General features: G+C 44.4%; 1 protein-coding gene across 1 annotated transcript in view; it reads left to right on the forward strand.

Annotated features, from left to right (window-relative positions):
• Nucleotides 1–6,843: 6,843 nt before the first annotated feature.
• Nucleotides 6,844–26,805, forward strand: part of tmem266 (transmembrane protein 266) — a gene marked incomplete at its 5' end in the record, with an annotated part of 42,941 nt that continues 22,979 nt past the window's right edge. The window contains one exon of the mRNA XM_061222547.1: nt 6,844–7,046. Within this exon, the coding sequence (XP_061078531.1) occupies nt 6,844–7,046 (203 nt within the window). The remainder of the gene's footprint in view (nt 7,047–26,805) is intronic.

Consider the following 26,805-nt stretch of genomic DNA (forward strand, 5'->3'; position numbering starts at 1 on the left):
TCTTTCAAGCTGTAGTCAAATCTGCACTGGAAAATGTTGCCTGTATGGACTTGTTGCGTGTTCTGTGGTGTCAGATTTATTTGTAGATATGTATTGATTTTGATTGTGGTGATTTATCACCGTGCTGTGAATATGCACTGCAGGGTTGGGTAAGAGGTGGCAAGGGGAGGCTGCTATTTTGAGTGGTGCAATCTTTGGGGATGATTATATTGGAAAAGGAAATTACTTTCTTTAAATAGGCAAAGCATATTGTCATTTCAGGGAGGACACATTCATATGTCTTCATACAAAGAGCCCATTATATATTGTTACATTTTTTAAGTAGCCATAATTTTGAATTCCTTACTAAATTATTAAAAACAATTGCAATTCTCTAAGTGCATGAATGAAATATCCCAATGTTATTTATATACAATTTCATTATCTGGGTAGCCAATGTTTTTAATCATCGCTAATATTGATTTTACACTACCAATATTTCATTATTATTACTACTGGAGTTGCTAGCATTGCTTAATGCTGACTTTGCGGTGATATACATCATTTTCCTGGAGTGAGATGGAATTAGGAGCGTGATCGAATCTTGCTTGCACACAAGGTCAGTAGAACTTGCGCACAGTCTGAACTCACGACATGAAGCCCAACTTCGCTGAACTTAGAATCTCAAACCTCAGTACAGGTTCCTGCTAATCTGCCTAAAGCCTACGGAGCTCGGGGGGGGTTCAGTTGAAGCATGGGGACGTTCTGCATAAAAAGGCAGTGCGGAGACCTCCTCTCAATAAAGGCCAGTGAAGGAGATGAGGGGCATGAATTCACCCGCGGAGCTCCGGTGACTCCTGGGCTCCTGGGCTGCGCGGCAGGCTCACTTCCTGTCAGCCGTGACGTTTCCTCCCATGCGGTTCCCCCTCATTGGCGTGACCTTCTCTGTGGCCGGCAGACTGCCCTAAGCCCCACGGTAACCTTTACGCGTGCCGTGCCAAACGCATAATCCCATTATTTGTTAATGTGCTTCGCTGTTGTGGGGGATGAATGACTTTACCCGTTCCAGAGCGAAATGCCTCTGCTCCGCTTCAGCTTGGGTCTTTCGCCCTTCGGCCTGTGCGGTGCTCCAGAGCTGTCCTCTGGAATTAACCGCTCGCGTCCAAGAGCAGGCCCCTTTTACGCGGTGGCAGCGAGCTACCGAACTCCAGTGGTCTGGGGCTTTGCGTACGATTGTTTTGAGATGCGATTTTGATGCTCTGAACAGTCTGCATCTGCCATGACTGATTTGCTGCCACGTTCTTATTGGCAGAGAAGGTGCCAAATTTGCAAATCACATCAGGAGTGGGAGGGGCAGATTGTATAGGCATATTGTAAACACTGAAACAGCATGTTGTGTGTGCCGGTGTCTGTGTTTGAGGTAGCAGTGCTGTATGCTAACACTTTAGCGGAATAACACATCAGGGAGGCAGTTGGATGGCTCACCCTGCTAAAACATTGCATTTTGGTCTACCATGGTCTGGTACTGAATCCAGAGCTGGTCCTGACTGTGTTCTGTAGTCCTGTGTGGTAGTGCATAATAGTGGGAACATAATAGTGTCACGCAGGAAAGGAGGGTTTCAAGTGGCAGAATGTCCCTGCCTCATCATCGCATATGGTTACCTCTGCAGTCCCAAAAACGGTGGGAAAATGTAGAATTATATTGGTTTAAAAAGGAATAAAGCACCCTTTCTTCATGCTTCGCTTTGGCTGGAATGGTCGGCTCATGGCGACTGCTCATTGCTGGAGAAAAGCAGGTTTGAAAAGCGCTTACAATTAATGCGAGGCACTCCTCTTTCTTAAGAGCTTCTGGACTTTTGTATATCACATAGAAAATTGATTAATATCTAATATGTCTTTGAGGTTTAAGGGCGGGGAGTGGAGGGAGAGAGATAAAACACCCCGTTAGACCAGAGGTGGAACATGTTAAGCAGGGATTAGTCACAAGCTAAATATAAAGAGGGGGAAGTTTCTCTGTGGAGCGCAGACTGCATTAACATTTCAGACCCTGGGTCAGTGGAAGGGTCCTGCAGACCTGCCCAGGAGGGCTGATTTTACACTCTCCGCCCCAGTTCTGCCTCGCGCTTAGCCTCCCTGTGTTCCTTTGTGCTCTTGTTCTTTTTCATTTGGGTTTTGGTTTTTTTGCTTGCCTTTTTTTTTTTTTTACCCTCTGCTCTCATTTGTAGTCTTTTTCAATCCAGCATTTGTAGTTATTGATGTTTATTTATTGTGTGCATATTCTGGGGCAGCCTGTTGCCTAATGGTTCAGGTACATGACTGGGACCTGGAGGGTTGGTGGTTCAAGCCCCGATGTATCCCCGATAAGATCCATATAGCTGTTGGGCCCTTGAGCAAGGCCCTTAACCCTCCCATTGCTCCTGCGGGGATGGTTTAGTCGCTTTGGATAAAAGCATCAATTGTGTGTGTGCAATAATGTGTGTGTGTGTGTGCATGTGTGTGCACTGGTCTGAACTGGTCAACCAGATAAGCTACCTGCTATTTCATACCTAGCTTGATCTTTGCATGCTTTGGTTAGCCATACCATGCTGTACACCAGGTGGTCTGGATCTCACCTCGGTGGCTCGATCCATCAATTTTGTCCTGATAGGATAGCAGCAAGGCACTTTGTCGGTGGGACATTTTAGGTTCAAGTCTTACATGGGGCCCATTGTTACCTTGAGCGAAGGTGCTTTGCCTTAGTCCAGAATCCAGGCTCTTAACCATAGCACCAGAAGTATAGTACTGACTTGCATGTCTGGAATTTACCCTTTGGCTTTGTTGCCTCATTAATGATGAGCTTATGCCGATTGCATTACACTTTCATATCAATCATATCAGCATTGTCAAGACATATCATCTGTAGACATATCATCTGTATTTCGTGCAGGACCGCTCCATCTCATTTCCTTTGACAAGAAAAGAACGGGCCTAGTAGCTATTTCACTACACTACGTTAGCGCATGATCTGGCTCCCAGGTCAGCATTATCTGAATCGCTTCAGTCACACATCCAGCTGTTGTATAGCACACAGACTGTAAGCTCCGTAAGCCTTTCCAGGATAAGGACTTGGGCTGAAGGGATATAAATATTGATGGTCACAGAGTTGCCGTGGAGCGTGTGCAGTGATCGCCTGGTGCCCTCTGCTCCCTGAGAGGCCACTGGGCTCGGATAGGCCGAGTAACCTTGGTTACCGTGCTCTCGCAATCTTCTTCCCTTTGCCCCAGGGTGACAGCACTCTTGGTCCGTTGCAGTCTTGTTGAGTGACAAGATACTGCCCTCCGGCACTGCCCACAATTCCAATCCGTGTATTTGGGAGAGTATTCATTTATAGGTGCGGACCCCTGTGTGTATAACAGGGGCAGTTATAGGTTTAGATCCCTTGTCGCTATTAAAGGGAGATTTATGACTTTGTAACCCTGCTCTTTTACAGGCCTGTTTATAGGTTTTGTTAATGGCGGCCGCCATCGCTTTTAAGGCTTGAGAGAGATTGTGCCTCTTTACTTTCAAATGGATGCCCCGGCCTCTTGCAGAGCTCATTTAATCCAGAAACACCGTTCCCCCACAAAGAGGCTGACTACAATAAACAACATTCATCTTCATCCTTGCACCCTTCTCTTCCACTGAACAATCTTTGTGCCTTTGCCCCCTGTACCTCCCGGTATGTGAGGTGGCAAGGGTACAGAGAGACTTTGGGGAATGGGCTGTATCAGGACCGCGGTAACCGTATCTAGGGGTTTGCGATACTGGCCTCTGCAATGCTTCAAAAACACATGGCACGGGACCCAATATCGTGGCAGCTGCAGTCAGTGTGCCCTCCGATTGGCTTTTGTCTGCCCCTTCACGGCCTGTTGTGATGTGATGTCACAGCTACAGCTGGGGCCTGCTAGGGACAGAGATGTGCAGATGTCTCCGAGCGTGTTCTTGTATCAACAGACAGACAGACCTTGGGCCTTATGTGCTGGTTCTCTGACTTGACAAATTTAGAAGCTCTTAGAGGTAAACTTTTGGAAATTGGGCCATGTTACCTTCATGTATTTTTTTAGGCCAGTGGTACGCTGTATATGCTGTTTTACGTTCTAACCAATTAGCCTGGTTTCGTTTTCTAAACAGCTGAATACACCAGTTCTGGTTCGCTCACTGTATTGGACCAGAGAAGGATGATAAAAATTGATACATGTATAGTTTTCCCACTGGCAGAGATGGAAAAACCCTGTAATATTCCTCACCCTGGTTAGCAAAAGAGGCCTAGAACAGCCCTGAATTCAAAGCTCTGACGCTTTAGTGTCAGTGGTCACATGAGCCCATGGAATCCTGTGTCTTTTGAATGCAGGACATTTCAAAATCTGTGTTTTACATGTATTCACTTAACATGAAACTTTACGTAAAAATAATAGTTTTGCTATAATGTGCCAACTCACAAAAACAACACAATAAATATATGTATTTATTGTGGTACTAGGAATGGAAGCAGGATGAAATTGTGGGATTTGCAGGATGAAATAAGATACAAATAGGCTAATGTTTTCATGCTCTGATCAAAACCAATTTCACCCCACAGGCTACCCTGTTGTAAATCCAGCTATGCCAGCTTGACCAGCTTGAAAATTGAGCTGGTCAAGCTGGCCAAAAGCTTCTCTAGTTGGGTATGAGCTGCTCAACCAGCTAGTGCTGGTAGCTTGTTTGAGCTGGTAGCTGGTCTGAATCATAGCTTGGGCTGGTCAAAACATGTCAAACTGGGAGTTGGTATGAACTGCTCAACCAGCTAAACTACAAAGTTTCATAACCTAGCTTTGAGCTGTTTTTTCAGCAGGGTAATCGCATACATAAAACCCTTGGAGCGATTTTTGTTTTAATTTACTCTTTTATTCAAATTAATCACTTTCTCTTTGAATCTCACAATGCTACCTATGGCTCTGTACATTATGATCAATAAATAATCTTAAAAAAGACACCTGCATCTATTGAACAGTTATTTTTTCCCCCTGTATTTAGATTTTTTTCGATGTAAAGAATGCAGAATCCTGCTTTCACATGACCACTGCATGTGTGCTGTCAAACACGGTGCATACTGTGACAGTGTAGGAATTTATCATCTCACAGCCATTGAAATCCATTCATTCATTCATTCATTCATTATCCTAACCCGCTTATCCTGAACAGGGTCGCAGGGGGACTCGACCCTATCCCAGCATACATTGGGGCGAAAGGCAGGAATACACCCTGGACAGGTCGCCAGTCCATCGCAGGGCACACACACCATTCACCCACACACTCATACCTATGGGCAATTTAGACTCTCCAATCAGCCTAACCTGCATGTCTTTGGACTGTGGGAGGAAACTGGAGTACCTGGAGGAAACCCACACAAACACAGGGAGAACATGCAAACTCCACACAGAGAGGCCCCGGCCGACTGAGATTTGAACCCAGGACCTCCTTGCTGTGAGGCGGCTGTGCTACCCACTGCACCATCTGTGCCGCCCCCATTGAAATGGGGGCATAAAATTGACATAGAATTACATCATTTTTATATGTACACTTTGATTGTACTTAATTATGATATTAGGTAACACTATTGTTGTGGGGCGGAAACACTTTTCATTAAGGTTCAGGCAAAGTGACATAAAGCCTTTACTGTAAGTGCTACATAGCACCTTCATAGCCACTATAAGCATTCATACCACACATATCTTACATGCTGCCAACTGATCTATATACAGTCATAGGCTTTTCTATGCCACCATCATTCTTTTAACTAATAGCCTTAACCTTCCCTTGGCATTCTGATCAGATGTGTCATGGTAATGCCATTTTTATTATGGCATAACATCCTCTTTTTGCCTTTCACTTATATGCTCACATACCGGTGTTTATGCTCTGATTATGGAGGTGAGATTCAATACATATGAAAGCTGCTTCCTTTAGTCTTTATGTAGGAGGGAACATCCGTGGAATATGTCACCAGTGTTGTCTTGGCCAGAATCACGCTTTCTTTTCATATCTCAAATATATGAAATTCCTCCCTTGTATTGTTTTCTATCATAGCAGTGCAATGTGACTCTCTTCACCCAGATAAGAGTCAGAAATGAGGTCCAGGTGGAACTGGCATTTAGTTAAGTGTATATATCATTACGGAAATCTCTCATGTCGCAAAACACAAGTGTACACAGGAATCAGAGGGCAGTCTATGCAGGTATTTCAAACAATGGGCTTTTCTCAGTCACCTCCTTTTGAGTTTCCTCTCTGACAAATTAACTCAGCAAAATAAGGTGTTGTCATTGTTTGTCATTTTTTATAACCTGTTATTCATATTGAAATAAATTGGATCTGTTGTTTATCTGAGTCGAGTGCTTCTGTGCTATTTGCTTGGATTTATTCAGTTCTTGCTGTACGGAATACACGGTCTCCTTTTTCTTTTGAAACCTAAATTATCATCTTGGGTGGCCGGTGTTTGTTTGATTATTGTAATTGACACTGTACTATATTACCATACTTTATTTTTTGAAGAGTATTGATGACATTTGGCTTATAAAGCAATGCGGTGGTGGCAGTTTTGGTGCTGGTGCGATGACAGTGGTGTTGGGCTGCTTCCTTTAGTCTTTATGTAGGAGGGAACATCCGCAGAATATGTCACCAGGGTTGTCTTGGCAAGAATCACGCGTTCCCTTAATATCTCAAATATATGGAATTCCTCTCTTGTATTGTTTTCTATCATAGCAGTGCACTGTGACGCTCTTAACACAGATAGGAGTCGAGTGCTTCTCTGCTATTAGCTTGGATGTATTCTGGTTGTGGGCGTCGTGTTGACTGGGCTGTTCTTGATCCTCTGCCTCCTCCAGGGCCACCCAGCAGGCCGGGGTGTCGGACCTCGAGATCATATCCCAGCAGGCGGAGGAGGAGAGCCAGTGCGTCGCTCCAGTCCAACTGGTGGGCTTCACCTACCGGGACCTCCCGCTGGCTGCGCTGGACCTCTCCCTGGCCGGCTCCCAGCTCCTGTCCAACCTGGACGAGGAGGACACCAGAGAAGGGTAGGAGGCCACGGCGTTTTCTTTGTGCTCAGTCGCTTCTTTCTCGCCGATTCTAAATCGGGATTCGCGCCTCTCAAGCTACCGCTGCGACACCTGCACCCGCGCGCGAGGAGCGTGGCAGCTGATGCCCATGCGCTCCTCTGATGCACCTGACCGAGAGCCAGTTACAGTTCTACACCCTGCAGACTATTTTACACAAACCAGAGTGCAGGCTGGTGGGAAGCTTGGTGTTGTTGAGAGGAACTAATGGTAGCAATCGGAGCTTGAAATTAACACCCGCCAACCCACCAAATGTGAGAAAACAATTGGCTCTGGCGGATAATTGTCAATTTTACCGGCCACTTTGGTGGTGATATTTCGTGATGTAGTTTCTGCATGGAAAATGTACTTGTAGTTTTCCAAAGCATCTAAAATGCTAAGAGTAATGAGGCTTGATACTACAATTCCCATGAGCACTTGAGGGCATTGTGATGGGAGCTCCGCCACTGAGGTCCAGACACTGCTTGAAGTGACAAAAGGGAAAGCTACAAATACAGCTGAGGTGATAATAGTCTATTGTGTTTATCTGCGGAAATTAGAAAGTAGTCTAAATTAAAGTATTATTTGCTAGAATGTGGCGCTACATTGTCGGGGGGCGGGGAAGCCCAACAGAAAAATAGAGGGGAGGTCATTAAATGGGAAATGCCAAATTGGTTATTGTTGGTTTGTATTCAGTCATGCAAGGGAAAACATGTATTGTCAAGATTGCCAGATTTACACTGTGTGTAAAACAAAACGCAGTGTATAACAATTTCTTTATTCTGTGTAATTGTAATCAATACTAATAAATATGATGATGCTCCCAGTTATAGTCTGCTGACGATGTAGCCAGGCAGCCAAGCTCAAATTGGGCCGGGCTGGCACTTGAGGGAAGTGAGCTGGGGCCCTCTGGTTCTCCCTGCTCGTACACTGCCTGAGCATGGTGGCCTCATGATGCTGTGGTAGGTCGCTCTGTGTTAGGGCACCTTCCAAAGAATGGAATTATGTGTCCAAACCCGCCCATATATGCCCCACTGCCCTCTCCAAACTCCTCCCACTGTCCCCGGCCTGGCCTACTGCCCTCTCCAAACTCCTCCCACTGTCCCCGGCCTGGCCTACTGCCCTCTCCAAACTCCTCCCACTGTCCCCGGCCTGGCCTACATATTTTCTTCTTGCCAATTTATTTAATTGAAGCCAACCGCAGCACTGTGATAGGAAGAAGAAAAAAAAACTGAATGAGGAAGATTGTTGACTTGTGGTTAGAAGGGTAAATGAATTTGGAGACACTTTAAATGGGGTTGGCCATCCTTCCTGTGCAGCGTTGGGCAGATTAAGGATTTTGGGGGTTAAGAGGTTTTTCGGGGAGTGTGCGTCACGGCGGGTGGCAGAGAACACATATTGCGATTTGGCGGCTTTGGTTTTAAAATAATTTTTTTGTCCTACAAAAGACTGTGAGTTCACCGCGGGTCCCAGCTGTCCACCAATAAGTGGAATCTCAGTCGCATCCCCGTTTCCCCCGGAGAATTGATGTTCTTTAAATGACTGACATCATTTGTCTGGTTCGCAATTTTTCTTTAGGCCAAAATGTTCTTCGACTGAAAGTGTTGCATAATACACAGTGTAGGGTATTACAAATAATAAATAATAACCAGGCCTGGACCAAGTGGTTATTCAAAATACTCGTCCTTTAGACACCCACAGTCACGCAGATAGATTACTCTTAGGTTTTCATTTTTTTAAAGAAAATTATCTGCTGGAGTGCTTTCAAATTCATCAGAAGTTTTAATGGGTTTCAAATGCAAGTCTGCAAATAACAACCCTAATGGCTAATATATTTTAAACTATAAAATTGGATAGACTGATGGTTTTTATATTTCATGCCATAAAATCTTAACAGTAAAACTGTAAAACCCTCCAAAGGTTATGCATTATTAATGATTGATGGGCAATGTTTTCAGTGTGACTGCAACAGAAGATTAAGCCGAAACTATGCTTCTTCATTAATTGTGCAACAGCAAAATGTATTTATTGTTTTTTTTTCCACTTTTTTTCTTTGCTGGACAATTACATCACAAGCATAATTGACATAGTGCGAGACATTATCCTTAATGCGTCCTGACAAAGAATACTTCAGCCTCCACTCTCTCCGATGGTAGTTAACAGCCCATAATTGTACATGACATGATATTAAATTACGTGTGTTCACATTTCATTCTCAAACAGCGGTCGGTCATTTTGGAGGTTAATTGGTAGAGGGTGGTAATTTGTCATTTTAAAGGTGTAATTTGACAGGCCTGGATTCCTAGACAGTCCCGTGCCCATTTCTTGCATTTGTGATGGTAGAAAAAAAATAATTGGAGCGAAGACGGTGTGCATTTTGGACACAACCCACAGTGGCTGCTGAGGACATATTGCCTTTTCTTACCCAGCATACACTGCAGGTCTGCATTCCGACCGTGCCTCTCTCAGGGGGCACGGGCATCAGACCTGGCATAGGCGTCCAGTCCAGGAAAATGTGATGGTGTCCTGCCCTTCTCGCCAAGAATGGGGATGAGCAACGTAAGCTTAACTGCATGACCTAATAGACCTTCCCAACTTTCCGCTCATCTTGAAAAACCAGCCAATGTTTTCGCCAACTTTTATTTCCTCTCACGGTGTGTTCTCTCCAGAAAACAGTGGACTGCCTTAGAGGATGACAGAATTTAACGGAAAGGGACGGGGTCCTGTTTATTTGTTCTTTTTATGAATATGGAATCACATACCCATTCAGTGGGCCCCCTTTCAGTTTCTCAAAGGCAAAGGCATGCAGTGCTACTGGAAGCATTTTATCAGTCACGAAATCAAGTCTTTGAGAGTTTGAGTGCTGACAGATTTTTGTTGTAGTTCTCTTCTTTTGTTCTTTATTGAAAGAATGACTTGCTTGGTGGAGATTACTACTGCTTCAAGTCCCCTTGTCTGAGGAAAGGGAGGTTGTCCATTTTTACAGTGTGCTCTACAGACGGACATAAACACTTCTGCAACCACAGCCACGATGACAAAGTTTTCTCTGAAGTTCATTAGCTGGGAGGGTTGGGCACTTCCGTGGTTTTCCCACAGCACTCGAATCTCTGATTGCCCAATCTTTTTCTTATGAAGGACGTCAATCATAACAGTTTGTCTGTGAAAAGCCGCCTGGGTGTGGAATTTTGCATTGCTCCATGAAGAGCACCTTGTTGGAAATGTCAAATGCATGAACACATCACAGGTTCCACCTTGTTCTGTGAGTCACATCAGGAGCATTCGAGGAATGGTACATCAATAGGTTAGTATCATGGCAACATAATTTTCATGTAATGACATATTTTCTGACTTTTAATGTTTTAATGCAAACGCAAAAACGTTTTTTCCCCATAGCACAAAGCTGAACCTACCTCCGGATTTTATTAAGTCTACCACACCCTCATTTGCTTTCTCTCGAGACGATACTATCCGCGGGAGAAGATTCTTGGCATGTTTTCAAATTGAACCACTTTGCGTATGTCTGTAACCTTCAGTATTACCAGCAATTGTGGTAGCTTCATTTCCACCGCAGAGACCAAGGTTATTTGAGGCCAATTGGTCGGTATTGTTTTACATTTAATGCTTTGGTCTGAGCTGGGAAGAGTACTCTTAATTAAATATTTTTAACTCCTGTTATATTTCCTATTTAACTCTTCTGTCGCATCAGGCTCAGTGTAATATATTCTCAGTGGTCAACAGCTGCTCATCTCAAAAAAGTACTTTTACCATGCCGTGGTAGAACATTTCAAATTTTAAGGTTGAAGCATTAGCTGGCTGTATCTGTGTTTAATTTCTCTCTCTACCTCCTTCGAGGTCAAATCTCCTTATTTGCATCTTTTAATAATGCAGCAAAGTATAGAAGATTTGAGGAAATTAACAGCAAGAAAAAGTTACAAAAGTCCTTGTTCCTCCTGCTTTAAATGTTTTACTCCGCTCCAGTGAAGTTTATGAGCTGCAGGGCTTCCCAACGCAGCATGTACTTCAGGATGTTTTTTTTTCATTTATTTGTTGCCAGGTGATTCTGGGTTTTGGTGAGGCTGCGACAAGCTGCAAGGTCTCCTGGGAGGCAGGGGTTGGCTAGCGGTGGGGTTTTGTGATCGGAAGAGGCTTGTCCTGTCTTACAGTGTCAGAATCCTCATTACCCCTGCACTTTACCTGGTCTGTTTCAGCACTTCCACTGCAGCTTGTCCATCTCTCTCTCTCACACTCTCTCACTCTGACTCAACCTCACCCCACACTCACACTCTCTCTCTCCCTCCCTCCCTCCCTCTCTCTCTCTCTCAATCTCACTCAATCTTGCCTCACTCACTCTCACTCTCACTCAATCTCACCTCACACATTCTCTCTCGGCCATCTGGGTTGTGGTGCTGCCTTTCCTTTTCATTTTCACCATTTCCCTCTCAATATATTGCACACACACACACACACACACACACACACACACCTCTCAATGACACATTTACTCTTCTTTTCAGCTGTGACTACGTTGCACTTATTTGGAGATCGAAGCAACTGGTCAAAATGGTGGTCTCTGGAGAAGATGATGAAATAAAGCCTAAATTTGTGTCCCTGAGAGAGAGGGAATTAAATGGAACACCTAAATGATTGCGTCACAGAGGAGTGTGTCACGTCTGTATCCGTGAGGGGAGTATGCTGTTTTCTAATACTTTATTAGGCATCTAGGGGGGAGAACACCAGTGTCTGAGGGACCTCTACTGTGCATTAGCTGGGGTCAGCATCTATGAAAATTAAACTGACCACAAGAAGCTATGCCCCTCTCTCAATGCTATTCATGTAGCTTTCCCTAAAGAAAAGTCTTTAAACTAAACTTAATTAACAAACGAAACATTTAACTAATTAAAATTCAATTAATTTTGAAACAGGAATTGGTTTAATTTGATGTAATGCATACCAGGAATGTTCCCTCAAACTCCCAGCAAGGATATCAAGGAGACCCATACTCCATCCTCAGGGTCCTTTACTTGAAACGACAACCATACAAATTAAATTTTTTTACATACAGAACTTCTGTCCACCATTATTTGCAGCTGTTATTTCATTCTGAAGGCAAGCAGCATCACTCTGAATGATTTATTTCTATAAATATCAAAGATGCACGACTTTCTGGTTTCCTTCTCCCAGAATGCGAGCGTCGTCTTTGCGAGAGAAACATAAAACATGCTTGTCTTTACAGCAACACCGGATGAGAAATTGCTTTGCACATTGTGGTGGAACAGAAGCTGACTTCAAATCAAGTGTGTTATTTGTGGGCCTGAAAATGGCGTTAGCTTCAGAAAATGGCGGCGTATGCAGCCAGCGTTGGGAGAGAAGAGATGGGTCTGTCAGCTGAACCTTCTTTCGCAGTGTGGCTCTGACCCAGAGCGAGGTAGAACCGGACAGAGAATTTAGCTCCATCATATTGCAGGTAAAACAAAATTATAGCCCATAATCTGCCTTTATCACCGTCTCAATCATTTTCGATCCCATGAAGAGAGTGCCAAAATGAAAGCACTCACTGGAAATTCATAAGGCTGTGAATGCTGTCTGGGCGCGTGAGGCTGCATTTCACATTGTTATTCAGGTGTGTTCACAGCCTCACATTGTGGCATTACGTCACGCATTCCTGCGTGATGCCCTCCACGCTTAGGCTTGGAATGTTCTAGGTTGCATACGAAGAGCTAAGAAGAAGGAGGGCCGCACTGACGGGGGGAGGATGGATTCTGTTGAGTGGCCAACCCTGAAGCCGGCCTGGTGGGAATCCTGCAGGTGCGGGTTGACTTGTGTGAGGAAAGCGGGGTTGAGCGGAGACCGAATGTTCAAGTCTTAGACAGAAAAGTTCTAGATGGTTGACTGGGCAGTAGTTCTGGGTGGTAGACTGGCCAAGAGTGGATTTATTCAGCAATGGGGTGGCGCCTGTTTGAAGGATGGCCTTAAACTCCCCGTGGGCAGGGAGGAGTTGGCCAGAGAGGAAATGGATGGAAGGATGTCAGGAGAGTGGGTGGTCAGACGGTGGGAGAAATGGTTAGATATGTCCTCATCTTCCCTGGGGGAAAGGTGGACTCAGAAGGCATGGGGAGAGAATGGGGAGAGAGGAGGAGGGGGAGGCCTGAAGAAGGTAAATGGGGAAGCAGGAACAGTTGATTTGCAGACGTCAGCAACTTTCTCCTCGGTGTAGGCTGCAAAGTCCTCTGCAGAGAGGGCAGAGAGAGGCGGGGAAGGGGACGTGTTGATCCTCTCAATCTTGCGTATTGATCTTCTCTGACCCTCTCCCCTCTCTGCTCTCTACAAGCAAACCTAAGACCACTCCCTCCAGATGTCAGGCTTATCAAGTGACTTACTGCATGCATTTAATCCATATGGAGAAGAGAAATTATATCTCATCTGTGGCTCTAGTCTAGAGGCGAGCGGAGCAATGTGACCGATTACAGTGTGATATGGGAATGGGCTGAAATGACGGTTTCCTCCCAGCTCATTCCGGTTCGACAGGCATTTGCCTGCTTGCGAGAGGCTCGCTGGATGGGGGGTTTCAGGTCGCTGGCAGATTATTTATATAGATATAGCCGGGTCGGGATCTGCAATGTTAAAGTCGTGGCATTAGGCTGAATTAGCAGAAGGCGTCAGATGGTTCTTTGACCCCCCTGCACAGATACACACACAGACACATATACACACACTCGCACGCGCTCTGAAGCTAAGCGGCGGCGCGGCTTCGTTTTCGACGATGATGTCATCCCCCTCAGACCCGTGTGCATCTGCCAGGAAGCGAGAAGCGGCAGCATATGGCTCCGGTGTGTGAGTGACCGACGAGAGGAAGCCGGGTGATGCATGGCTGACAGTGACAGATGGTTCAACTGGGTCACTCTCTCAGAGCTACTGAAGGAGGAGGAGGAGGAGGAGGAGGAGGAGGAGGAAGGTGGAGGTGGTGTGTGTGTGTGTGTGTGTGTGTGTGTGATGGGGAGTAATCATAGTCACAATGCCGAGAACTATGCGTGCCAGTTTCACCAATAATTTGGGGGATAATTTAGCATATTCAGCATTTGAGGCTTGCATTTTCATTTGAGCTGGTTTATTGGGCCAATTGGTGCAGAGTATCCTGGGAGATTAACCCCACATTGGCTTGCTGTTTCTTTTTTTCTTTCTGAATGTGCATTAGTAGGATATGCTCCCTATGTTCGGGAGTGGTTAAATGCAGTTTGTGTTTAAGCAACACTTAGCTGTGGGTGGGATATTGCAGTAGATTCTCTCTGAATGAAATAAATAGTCATGCCATTCCGCAGACACCTGGGCCCAGATTCAAACTAGTGAACTTTACCGTTCAATTTTAATATCCAATTTGAATATAAAATGCCTATAGAACATTGTTAATTCTATAGTCAGTGACATTAAGGGAATAAAAAACTTTGTCATGCTTGTATTCAATGCCCAGCATTAAGTGTTGTGGTTAGGTTGAATCTAGGCTTTACACAAAAAGGTAAATCTTGTTAAATAATATTGTCCTGCGTTCGTCTACTTGCTATATGATACCAGTGCTTGCTATATGATATTGTAGCTTTGTCAGAGTCTCAGATTTTTTCGACTGTTACCACCCAGCAATGGACACCAAATGACTTATCCAACGAGTTGTGGGCTTTTTGTTCTGTTGACCTGTATTCGGGCCCATGTTTACGTTTCTGAACATATGTGGCTTAAGTGTCCGATGAGAGTCCAAATAGAGAGTTCCCTCTCGTGAGCCCTTAAACATGCAGCTAGGTCAGTGAAACATCCCTTATAGTATAGATCTGTATTCAGTTTGACAGGCAAATGCTAATGCTAATGCCATACCTTTTATTCACAAATTCAGTTTGCTTATTGAACTGTACAAACTGTTTTTGAAGATACAATAATAATTATTGCCTTTAATTGTTCAATTAAGGTCCAGAGATGCACTTTTCAGCTGATAGGTTTGTGACATGTGTAACAATGGCACGCCAGAATGATATACTGAGAAAAAGAATTACTGTGTGTTATTATGTTATCGCTTATTGTATTGCTTATTATATTACATTTGCGTATTACCTTCGTAAGAACCTAGAAACAACACGATAACTGAGCTCATAGTTGGGCCGGGACAAATATTTATGCACACAAGAGTATGAAGGCGTAACATTCCAACACTAACACACGATTCTCTGAGGTGTGTCCCTGCCGAGAGGCTAAGCCAGGTGGCTTCACGTTCAGACCGAGGGGCATGATCTCTGAAACTGCCCCTCGGAGCGCATGCCCCTCGGTCTGATCGCGGGGCATGCGCTCCGAAACTGCCCGCTTCCTCTTTGCCGTCCCCACAAAGAACATTCCGTCTCACCCCCCGTGCTCCGGTCCATTCTTGCGTTGATGGCTGCCTGTTCTTTTTAGACGAGCCCTAATTTAATTCCGAGCGGAAAGCGGGGCAGTGCCAAACCTTAAAGCACTTTGCGGAATTACGCGCTCTCCCGGGGCGGCTACCGCGGGACGTGGCACAGCAATTTGGGCTTATTTAATTAGAGTGCAGAACAAGTTGTCTGGGGGCAACCTGGGAATCACTGGGTAGCTCGTTATCTGCTGGGTCACCAGTTCTGCTGGCTGAGAGTAGGGCCTATGGGGGTGGTCGCAGTCCTGGTTAAATCTGATGAGATGTCACTCTGTAGAATGCAAAGTTTCGCTGGTTCTTCTTGTGATATTAGGCCTACCTGGCTTTTATTTATGGTTAGGTTGCTCTTCTGAGAAGATGAGACTTCTCTCCGCTTTATTATGATTAGATGTATCTTCTGGAAAGACGAGGCCCACTTCCCCTTAATTCAGGTCAGGTTTCTCTTAGACTTATAGACGTATTCCCCTATATTGCAGTTGGGTTTCTTCTAGAAAGAAGTCCTCTTTATTGTGGTTTCAGGTTCTCTTCTGGCAAGATTATGTATTCCATTCATTCATTCATTCATTATCCTAACCTGCTTATCCTGAACAGAGTCGCAGGGGGGCTGGAGCCTATCCCAGCATGCATTGGGCGAAAGGCAGGAATACACCCTGGACAGGTCGCCAGCAGGGCACACACACCATTCACTCACACACTCATACACTCATACACTCATACCTATGGGCAATTTAGACTCTCCAATCAGCCTAACCTGCATGTCTTTGGACTGTGGGAAGAAACCGGAGTACCCGGAGGAAACCCAATCATACATGAGGAGCACATGCAAACTCCGCACAGAGAGGCCCCGGCCGACTGGGATTCAAACCCAGGACCTCCTTGCTGTGAGGCAGCAGTGCTACCCACTGCACCATCCATGCCGCCCTTGTATTCCGTTCACCTCCCTTTCTTTGCATTAGATTATTGCTAACACTGGCACTTGCAGCTGTACTTGTAAGAACAACTTGAGAATCATATCAGCGCTGCGATTTGCACATAGGCAAAGAAAAGGTTGTCAAGGGAAAAGAAATCCTAAGTCTCCAGTAAATTAGCACATAACACAGAGAATTCCCATTGAAATAGTTGCCAAAGTCAAGCTTTACTGGGAATGAAATTTTTATGAGGGGCAGAGATTTAAGGCTCTGTCGCTCAAATGCGACACAAAGCCCTTCTCCTTGCATCGCTCACGGGGGCAAGGTGACTGCCCTTGGCCGTCCCTCCGAGATTCACGGCACACAGGCGTCGCATGTGCCACACACACACACACACACACACACACGTCCCTGAACACTGGCATTCACACACACCCACCAAACCAGTCCATCCGTAGAGACGTTGCCACCTTGGGAGAAAAGGGCAGGTGAAGGTTCGTTAATATTCACAGACATGCTAAGTGTGAGATTGCTTTTCTGGCTGCGATGGGGAGGGAAAGACCCACTGTCCAGAGGAAACCCATTAACCAGGGACCGGGCTGTCAGATCCTCCACTGATGGAGAAAGATCCATCTCCATTTCCCCTGAATTAAAAGCCAATTTTGTCAGCAAAGAACAACTTGAATTTAAACTTCTTTTTGGCAGTGAACTCCTCCCCGCACTGCTGGGAAAAGGTGCACGCGGAGAATGAGCTGACAGTCGGATCTTGTGAGATGTAAACTGAGCAGGATTTTGCTTGCATGCTGTAGGGTAGTTCTATTCCACATAATATTACCTTCTCTTGTGACTTTTACAGATACAATTCTTTATAATGTATTTTGCTTTCAGTAGCATTTAATCATACATACTTGAATCACTTCATATTCTAACTGCAGACTAACCTTTGGTTCATTTCAAGGAAGCCACCAACATTTTGGGAAATATACCTTTTTTTCCGACTTACCCAGACTTAGACGAGATGATTGATTTCATTTTCATCTTTGCGCATTCACTGGCTCAATTTCCAAGTTAACATGTTAGCTTACCATAAAGACTTGAAGCCAATTGGAGTCAGTAGCCTACCTCCTTCAAAGTGTAGACATACACCTTACAGAAACTCTGAAGTGATCTTATTTAAGGTATCGTGTATTTGAAATACACCTGCTGGAAAGAAATTGTAAAAACAAGAGGAGTTGTTTTCGGAGAAGTTATACCTGTTAAAACTCCCTTCAGAAAGTGCTTGGATCACTCCACTCAACCAGCGGAAGACAGAATAGGATACGTGTGTGTTCAGCAGTTATAGTTCCAACCGTCTAACTTCGAAAACAACGTTTCTCGTTTTTCTTGCACGTGTATTTCAAATACACATGATACCTTGTGTAAATAAGACCACTTCAGAGTTTCTGCAATGTGTATTTCTTCACTTTGAAGGAGGTAGGCTACTGACTCCGATAGGCTTCAAGTCTTTATGCTAAGCTAACACGTTTTGCTAACATGGAAGTTGAGCCGGTGAATGCACAAAAATGACAATGAATCGAACATCTCGTCAACATCATAAGTTGAAAAAAAATATATATCCCAAAATGTTTTCCTTCAAATATGTCCTTTATTAATTACAGTACAACTTCTCAATTACTGTACTTATTTGCCTGACTTCAGTAAGTGTCTCTGAAAACAAATGCTTTTGTTGTTGGAAATGCTGCCGTTCCCTGGGTGAAATCTCCCAATGCTGACAGCTAATAATGATGGTACACCGTTGAGCTGCGTTTGCCAAGTGCAAAGCTGAACCCTCCGTGAAGGGGAAGATTTGTCTCTCCAGTCAGTGTTTTCATTTTTCACCCTTTCCATCTCTCCTACCTTCTCACTCCCTTTTCTCTGTCTTACACACATACTGTCTCTCGCACACTCACATACACACACAAACACTCACCTCACACACACAAAAAAACACTTTCACACTCTCACATGCACAGACATACACACTCTCACACTCTCACATGCACACACACAGACATGCATACACACACACTCACGCATATATACACATACACATCCTCTCACATGCACACACACGCAAACCTGTATACACACACTCACACACACACATACACACTCACGCAAACATACACACACACACACACTCACACACACACACACACACACACACACACAAAGAGGATCCCCTGGAGCTCCCAGTACACATTTAGCCAAGGAGAAACGTATCTCTGTTTAATGATCTGCACAAGCTGATCGGCTGACGTGGACTGTTCCCCCAAGTTCACTGAAGCGCACAGTCAGGGGTACTGTCAGGGGCGGGGTGGAACAGGGTGGGCAGGGGCAGGAGAAGAAGTGCGAGATTAATGGTGGAATATTGCCTATGTGGGTTCCATGGGGGAAAATGAGGGCAGTTGAAGGTTGCTGTTTTTCTTCTCCTGCATCACGCAGAGTTTACGAGTGTCCACAGAGTCGGAGCTCACGTCTGCTCAGGTTTCCTCACCTTCCGCTGCCCTGCACCGGAGACCGGACCGCCGGTCCCGGATCCTTACTAGGGTTTATTTCCTGGGCACGTTGTCATGTGAGACGAAAGGCCCGCCCACGTGTCCATACTGATACTCAGCTTGCAGCTTTAAAGCTATTCATTGAATATCAGTGACGGGATTACAGTGAGGAACTACACGCAGTGTCCGGGGTTGTGAGCTGTCTACTGTAAGTGTGGCTAAAAGGAAATTTGGCCTTTCCTTTTTGATAAATTCTGGAATAGATAAGCAAGAACACAAACCAAAGCGTTAATAGGCTTAAGGTCATTTTGACTGTTTTAATTTGCCTGTCCACTTCGCCATTACATGTTCTGCTTTTGCTCCCCATACTGAGTGCTTCCTTTCAGGACACTGTGTGATTAATGATGTAGCACAGGTGGCCAAATGTAAAATTAATTACCTGCGATCCGACAGTGTCAGTAGCGTTTAGCATATATTTTCTGCTCAGAAGCCCCCCCCTACCCCCCTCTTTCCTCTTTGAGAGTGACGGCTTGGCCACAGGCTGTGAATGATAAGGAGACTACCACAGTGCTGTAATCTGGGAGGTGTACACCAGCCTGGTGGCTGGTGGTTAATATTTGTCTGATTTAATTATTTTTCTATCGACAGCAATGGCCAACGAGTGTTTCTAAGATCTGGGAGGTGTAAACCATCCCAGTGCCTAGTGATTAATATTTGTCTGATTTAATGATTTTCATTTCCCAACTGTGGCCAACTGGGAGAGGGGGAGTTCTATGAAACAGACAGAAGGAAACATTCTGCCCACTGGATTCACAAGACCCTAGTGACCCTAGTCTCACCACAAGAGGACTAATGTAAGCCTGGAAAGCGGTTTTAAAAGTTTTTCAGTTGGGGGTTCAGTCCATGGGGAACAGGCTCAGAAATTAAATTGATTATGAAGCAAATGCATGCCTTAGTCTCTCTCTCTCTCTCTCTCTCTCTCTCTCTCTCTCTCTCTCTCTCTCTCTCTCTCTCTCTCTCTCTCTCTCTCTCTCTCTCTCTCTCTCTCTCTCTCTCTCTCTCTCTCTCTCTCTCTCTCTCTCTCTCTCTCTCTCTCTCTCCTGTTCTCTAGAGGCAAGGAATACCCCAGTACACGGGAGCATATATTTTTTTTTAGCAATTTTACTGACTCTGCCATGGTACTCCCCCCACTGGACCCTAGTTTAGAAACACCTCTTCAGGCAGTATATTTCATATAAAATCAGTATAGTCAGCATTAGCCTCAGTTTGTACTTGTTGTAGCGGTAGGAGCCTAATAGCTGTCAGTATAAACATAGGCATTCAAATGGCATGGCAGCGGTTCATATAGCCTACTGCAGTTATCATGAAGCCTGGAAATTTCTCATATATGTCAGCTTGATTTTTAACGAGGTTCGAGGTCCCTTCATAATGTTCCCCTTCGTTGAGCCGTTGAAGGCTCATAACGATGGCAGGGGTGGTGCGATCGAAGTAGTGGCCAACAGCGCGACGGGGGCTGTCCAAAATCATTTTAAAAAAATCTCATGTGCCAATTGAGTTTTTGAATCTACAGTAGGCTAATGGCCCAGCTCTGGTTATTAATGCATTTCATTGTTTTTTTATTTCTTCGGAAGCCAGACCCAGCCTTGTGTAAAGGCGTAATAGAACCATCAGTCAGAGGCCGGTAACAATTATCGAGGAGGTTTGTGTGGCGTTCCCGAATTCCCGTTTCTCATTCCAGTTTCTCATTTCGTATTTGTTATTTCTGTTTCCCAGTTGTATCGCTTCAAACTGTTTTTTTTTTTTTGTTTTTCTCTCACGGCGAGGAAAGGATTACTGCCAGTCAAAGTTTTTGAAAACTGATAGGCTGCATTGTGTCCCAGCTAAAGTGAAGATTAAATGCGTACTTCATATTGTTGGGTATTGAATGAGCCTTTTCCCGCTGTGAGCAGTTTCCCTCAAAATCGCTTCAGTAGCTCCCCATCCTGCGGCTGCGTCTGAATATTATTTATTGTCTCTTCCCGGCCTCCTCTCCTAACGGCTGCAAAGCTCTCGATGAGCTCACACCTCGCGAAAGCAGAGAGCGCGTATGGATGCTTCTTACGGCAGATGTGATATATAGGCGATTAGCATCTTTCTGTTCATCATCCAGTCCCCAGTTCTCTACCGTGTGAATTTGAAGCCCAATGTCCTCTCTTCCCTTCCCCTCCTCTGTACTTTCCTGCACTTTTTTCTCCTTCCCTGTCCTTGCCTCCTCCACCACCCCCTCTCCCCCCTGTCCCCCTCCTCTCTTCCTGTCCTCTCCTCTCCTTCACTTCGGGTCGGGGAGGGGTGGGAGTAGTTTGAGTGATGTTTTTGGTGCCGCACTTCCTGCTCGTGGTTATTGATCGCCCGCATGCTTTAATCTTCCTGCTCTGTGCTGCTGTCAGGTGCTGTTCTGCAGTTCGGTCTCTGTCAGGTTGCCGTGGTGCTCAGCCAGCTCCCCCCACCGCTCCGTAACTGTGGCACCAACCCCCCACCCCCCTCTCTCACTGTTTCTACATGGAACCGCGAGTGTGAGTTTGTGGTCGTGTACATGGATCTGTGATTACTCTGTGATATGTATCTACATGGATATGTGTGCGATACGGTAGAGGAGACCGGGGCACAAACTAACAGGGACTTGTTGAAACATGGGGGATTTTGCATAGCTGCATTTGTGGAACAAAGATGGGCTTGTTTTCATTTATGTATTATCGCAACCCACTTCTCATGTGTGAGTGGCAGGACAATTCGAAAACTTCATCAAGAAATCTGTGTTTTAGCACCACGAATGTAATGTTTTTTCACCAAAGAGTTTTTCGATTAAATTATGATGTGTGAACACCACAGACTCCTCTAGTATGTGTATATATTTTTTAATTGTTTTAAGTCTTTTGTTCCCCTGTCTCCCCTGCATGTGTCTACATGGACCTGTGTGAATATATAAGTGTATGGTTTTCTAGGTGTGTGTTGCCTGTGTCTTTGTGTGGGTGCGTGTGTGTGTGTGTGTGTGTGTGTGTGTGTGTGTGTGTGTGTGTGTATATATATACATACATACAAGTATCTGTACATTCATGTGTCATCTTTCTGCATTTCTCTCTCAGATTGAGAAGAGGATAATGTGAATTTCATAAGTGAATTATGAAACAACACCAGCACGTGTGGGCGAGTCAGTCGTACTTATTCTGTAATGAGGCCATTTAAGAATCTCAGAATGTGAAAATATAACCCCGGGTAAATGTTTAGTTGGATGTTGAGAGTGTCTCCTCGTTGAGGGGCTATTGGTTTGACATTTGCTTGGGAAAGCACTTTCCTCAGGTATTCATTCTCAAATACATCTTTGCTTCCAGGATGCTTTTAGCTCTAATTTTGAAAACATGATAACTGTTGGATGGAGTACCGGCCTTCATTCAGAGAATTGCATTTGGGGGAATTCAAGACATTAAGTGTATCCATAACAGCTCTGGGATACATGATTGCTTCCCAATACACTTAGAAATGAAAAGTGTTTAAGTACTCGAATGATAGAATTTGCTTGGCCACAAGTCCTCAGTTGGCTAGATATGATTTAAAAAAATGTTTTGTCCAATTGCATTAAGGCTGCTTGCTTGGTCATTATTCTCTGACAGCAGTAGACTTTAAGGTAGTTCAGACTTGCTTGAAGACTTGTTTGCTCTGTAGAATATATGTATAATACTGTATGTTATGTATTGTAGCATATTAAGAAATAGATGGATAGTTTTATAAAAATTGAAGAAGTCGGATGATTTATTGAATCAATTATATTTTACAATGGCACCTTCATCTTTGTGTAGGTGTGGGCAGCAGTTATCAATAGCTCCATGACAAATGATAGACACATATTTCTATTATATTTGGCTGAAAGATTGCCTTCATGGTCAATTAAAATAAAACCTACCCTATGATTCAACCAAATGCTGTACATAAATCCATTTTGTTATAACTACAACATTTTCAATTTGTGATTTGAATGTAATAATAATTCTGTTCATTAAGGTGAATAATTAAGGCCTTACAAGCATCAGTATTGTTTTTGCTGGAACTTATTTGGAGTGGATATGCATCCATATCCCTGTTGCTATGGTTAACGTTGAGCCCCGAAGTCACAAGAGAATAAAATGCTGAGTGTGGTGGTAGTTGATTAATCACATGTGGCATCCCTGCTCCTTGTAAACCCAAACTAATTGAGTTGGCCTTTTGGTGACCTCATTTCCTCTTTCATTCTCTGCCAACTTGTACTTGACTCTTTCCGTCACTTTCTCAGCTGTTCTTTCTATGTTTTTCATGCTCCATCTCACCCACCCACCTCCCATCTCTCTCTTCTCTCTCTCTTCTCTCTCTCTCTCTCTGTCTCTCTGTCTCTCTCTGTGTCGCTCTCTCCATCCATCTGTCTGTCTGTCTCTCTCTGAACTTCAAATTCAAATGTGCTTTATTTGTGTGACGAGCATACGTGTGTTACATAAATGAGATACATAAATGAGACAAAAACAACAAGAGAGAACCTAGAAAAGGAGAAACCAAGAAAGGAGGAAAAAAGAGAAACAACTCCCTATACACATATGCACATACTTTACCCCCCCCCCACACACACACACACACACACACATACACATACACATACAAAATCAGGTGAAGTGATATGTAGGTTATAATGTAACAATGAAAGCGCAGGTCAGTATTAATTAATTAATGAACATACAAGATGTACTATACCAATATTTAGTCCACACCCTCTCTTAATTTATGGCTGGCAGAGACGTATTGAGCTGCCACCACTTGTGGTGTCCTCCTCGCCCAGAAGAATGTTTAATTTATTTGCTTCCGATAGGTATTTTAATTGATTAATTTGTGCCTTGAATTTGGGAAAGTAGTGGCTCCTAATTAAGAGGTACTAGGGGCAGGAAAGTAGGAAGTGGGCCTCTGTCTCCACCTCTGCCAGGTTGCAATGGACACGCAGCCTGTTTTCAGTTTTTTCTCTCTCACACACACAAACACACACACACACACACACACACACACATACACACACACTCACTCTCTCACACACACACATTCACACACACACACACACACACATAAACAAACACACCCTTTCTGGCTGTCTCACAGTCCCAGGCTTCCATCCAAAGTGTATTGACCCGGGCGCCCACCTGCACCAGGCGGAGACCACCTGAAGGATGTGTGCTGGAGCCGGGCTCAGCCGCGCCGCACGCCGACGCTGTCAGAGCGCCGCAGCGGTCCCATAATTCTCCTGCCGGAGATTGATGCCGCGGCAAAGCCGTCCTGACTGCTGAGCGCCACGGCGACAGAGACAAACTCGCCAAACGTTCGGATGTTTTACGGGCCGTTCGGAAAGGAGCGAGCGAGAGCTGTCTGCCCGTCATCGAGCACGGAGCTCCGCAGATCGCACTAAAGGAACTGAAGGACTCGGGCAGACCACGTTTTAAATGCACATATTAGGCGCTTATTTGCCCAATGTAAAGACGGGAGTGTTGATTCTACTCTACAGGACGTGAACCAGCGATACATCGCACCGTGAAAACATAGCTCACAAGGTGTTTGCCTTAGGCGCTTAGCTGATCCTCAATATTGCTATTACTCTGCTCTTGAAAATTGTATTTTTAGTTATTGTTAGGAGAGTTTCCTTTGTTTGAAAGACATGGGGTCAGAATTAAACTACCCACAGTGCACTTTGTGCGTAAGCGTGAAGGACACCGTGATTTTGGTATTTGCGCATTTTTGTTCATTTCAGCTGCTTCCATCCTATAATGCGTAACTTGCTATAAAAAGTAGAGTGATTAAGTTCAGTGTACAAGGTTGAGGGCATACTGCATTGCGGTTAATGTCAGTCTTTTCTCCACTCTTGCAAGGGCACTTATGAAAATGAAATATTCAGCAATATATGAACAGTATTTAAAATGTATAAAATGTTATATACAGTATAGTATAAACATAATATATGTTTAGATATAAGAAAATGTGCAATACTGCGCAATATAATATGATAAGTGTAAAAGTTATTGCGTGTTCCTGATTCTGCACAATTTTATTGCATACTTTTCTGTGAAATATATTTTCATGGCATCTCTCATAAAATAGACATATTTACAATATATTGTAATTTATTCCATTCCTGTGAGGAGAATTCAGAATTTGTACCCATTTTACCACCATTCCACCAATGTGATTTACATGCTTGGTTGTGCGATGGTTGAGTCTGATTTCTGCTCTCTTCCTTGGTGCTGAGTGTACCACTGCAACCTAAAATATGTGGGAGCCTGACATTAGTGAGAAAGAACTGTGTTTGGCCTACACATTAAAGTCCCTTTATGAAGTCCCTTTATAATTTCACCATTTATATAAGGAGTGTTTCAATTGTGCATTTGAATAGACAGTAGTCATGGGGCTTGTTGAGATGGTAGCTGCGTTTACAGTATTTCTGTAAATAATTAATGTACATCCACTTATATTCTTGTGGGAGTAATACCCTATGGTAAGTAATATTTCATACTGCAAAGATCAGTTATTCTAGTGTAGTATAGTGTCAAAGTACCCTTGTTTGTACCTGTCTTAGTGGAATATTATTTTTTCTTTTTTCTTACTTTTGCATACATTCAATTCCGCACTACTCTATACTCACCCAATATGTTTATACGTCCGGTGCAGTACTCTGGCAACCTGAAGGAAGCTGTGCAGATTGAAATGTGTTGCTTTGTAAGTTAATCAGTTGGTGCCATTGAGCAGTTTGTCGGTGCATCCTGTTCCTGACAGATGGCCCTACTCTTGTTTCCAGACCTATGAAATGGTTGCATTTGGTACTTTATTTGTAAATCTGGAGGTGTTAGAATGGCGTTGTGGATTGTGGGTTGGGAGATGGTTCGGGGAGAAGCACTATAATGGACTTCCCACTTTGAGAGTTGCTGGATCCATGAAAATAGTTTCTACAGCATAGGAAGTCCAAAATTGAGAGGTTGCGGATCGTCCTCCGGGCGAATCTGCCACAAATTAAGCTTAGTAGGATGGTGAAGGTAGTATTACTGTCTCAGGATTGGTTACTTGCTAGAGGAGATTTTGACTGAATGCATTCCTGGGTCTCATTCTCCTCATCCTCACTTTAATTTTCTTCTGATGTCACATGTTGACGAAGCCCAAATCTCCCCCTCTTGTTTACTTATCGTATCTGTGTAGCATACTGTGTTTACACAATGTTAAAAATTGGCAAGGAGGATGGAATATATGGCACTGAGTAATGATTTTTGCTGGCTTTGCTCCTGTTAAGAAAATTATGTTTACGAAGTCGGCGTGGTGGTGGTCTTGGAGCCCGTATTGCGAGTGGCACCACAGTGACACCATACCCAGCACGTTCGAAGCGTCGTGATCAACACGGCGTCGACACCATCTGGAGAACACAGACCCCCCTCTGCCTCGCTGTGAGCCAAGAAGATGATTGCTAACAGCGTGCTTATGCTGTCATTTGATTATCCTGACAACGTTTGCTGGCCCTTGGCTTCGTCCTTGCTAGCGTCGTCATCTGGGTCTAGAGGAAGCGTGTGCGTACGTTTGTCTGTGTGCATGCGTGCGTGTCCGTGTCTGAATCTGAATCTGAATCTGTGTCTGTGTGTCTGTGTGTCTCCGCTGCCTCTCAGTTCAACCTCTATTTCTGAATGCCCTATGCCCTGTTTTAAGAGGTGTTATATCCACACTCTCTCTCTCCAAAAAAAAAAAAAAAAACTGAACAGAACAGAAACACTTACAGGTTATGGTCCCCAGAATGCCTTCTTTGCAGAAGTGTCCGCCCCTCTGGGTGAAAAGGCTTGTGAATAAGTGTCAAA

This window comes from Conger conger, chromosome 15 (assembly GCF_963514075.1).
Source record: "Conger conger chromosome 15, fConCon1.1, whole genome shotgun sequence".
NCBI classification, from domain to species: domain Eukaryota; kingdom Metazoa; phylum Chordata; class Actinopteri; order Anguilliformes; family Congridae; genus Conger; species Conger conger.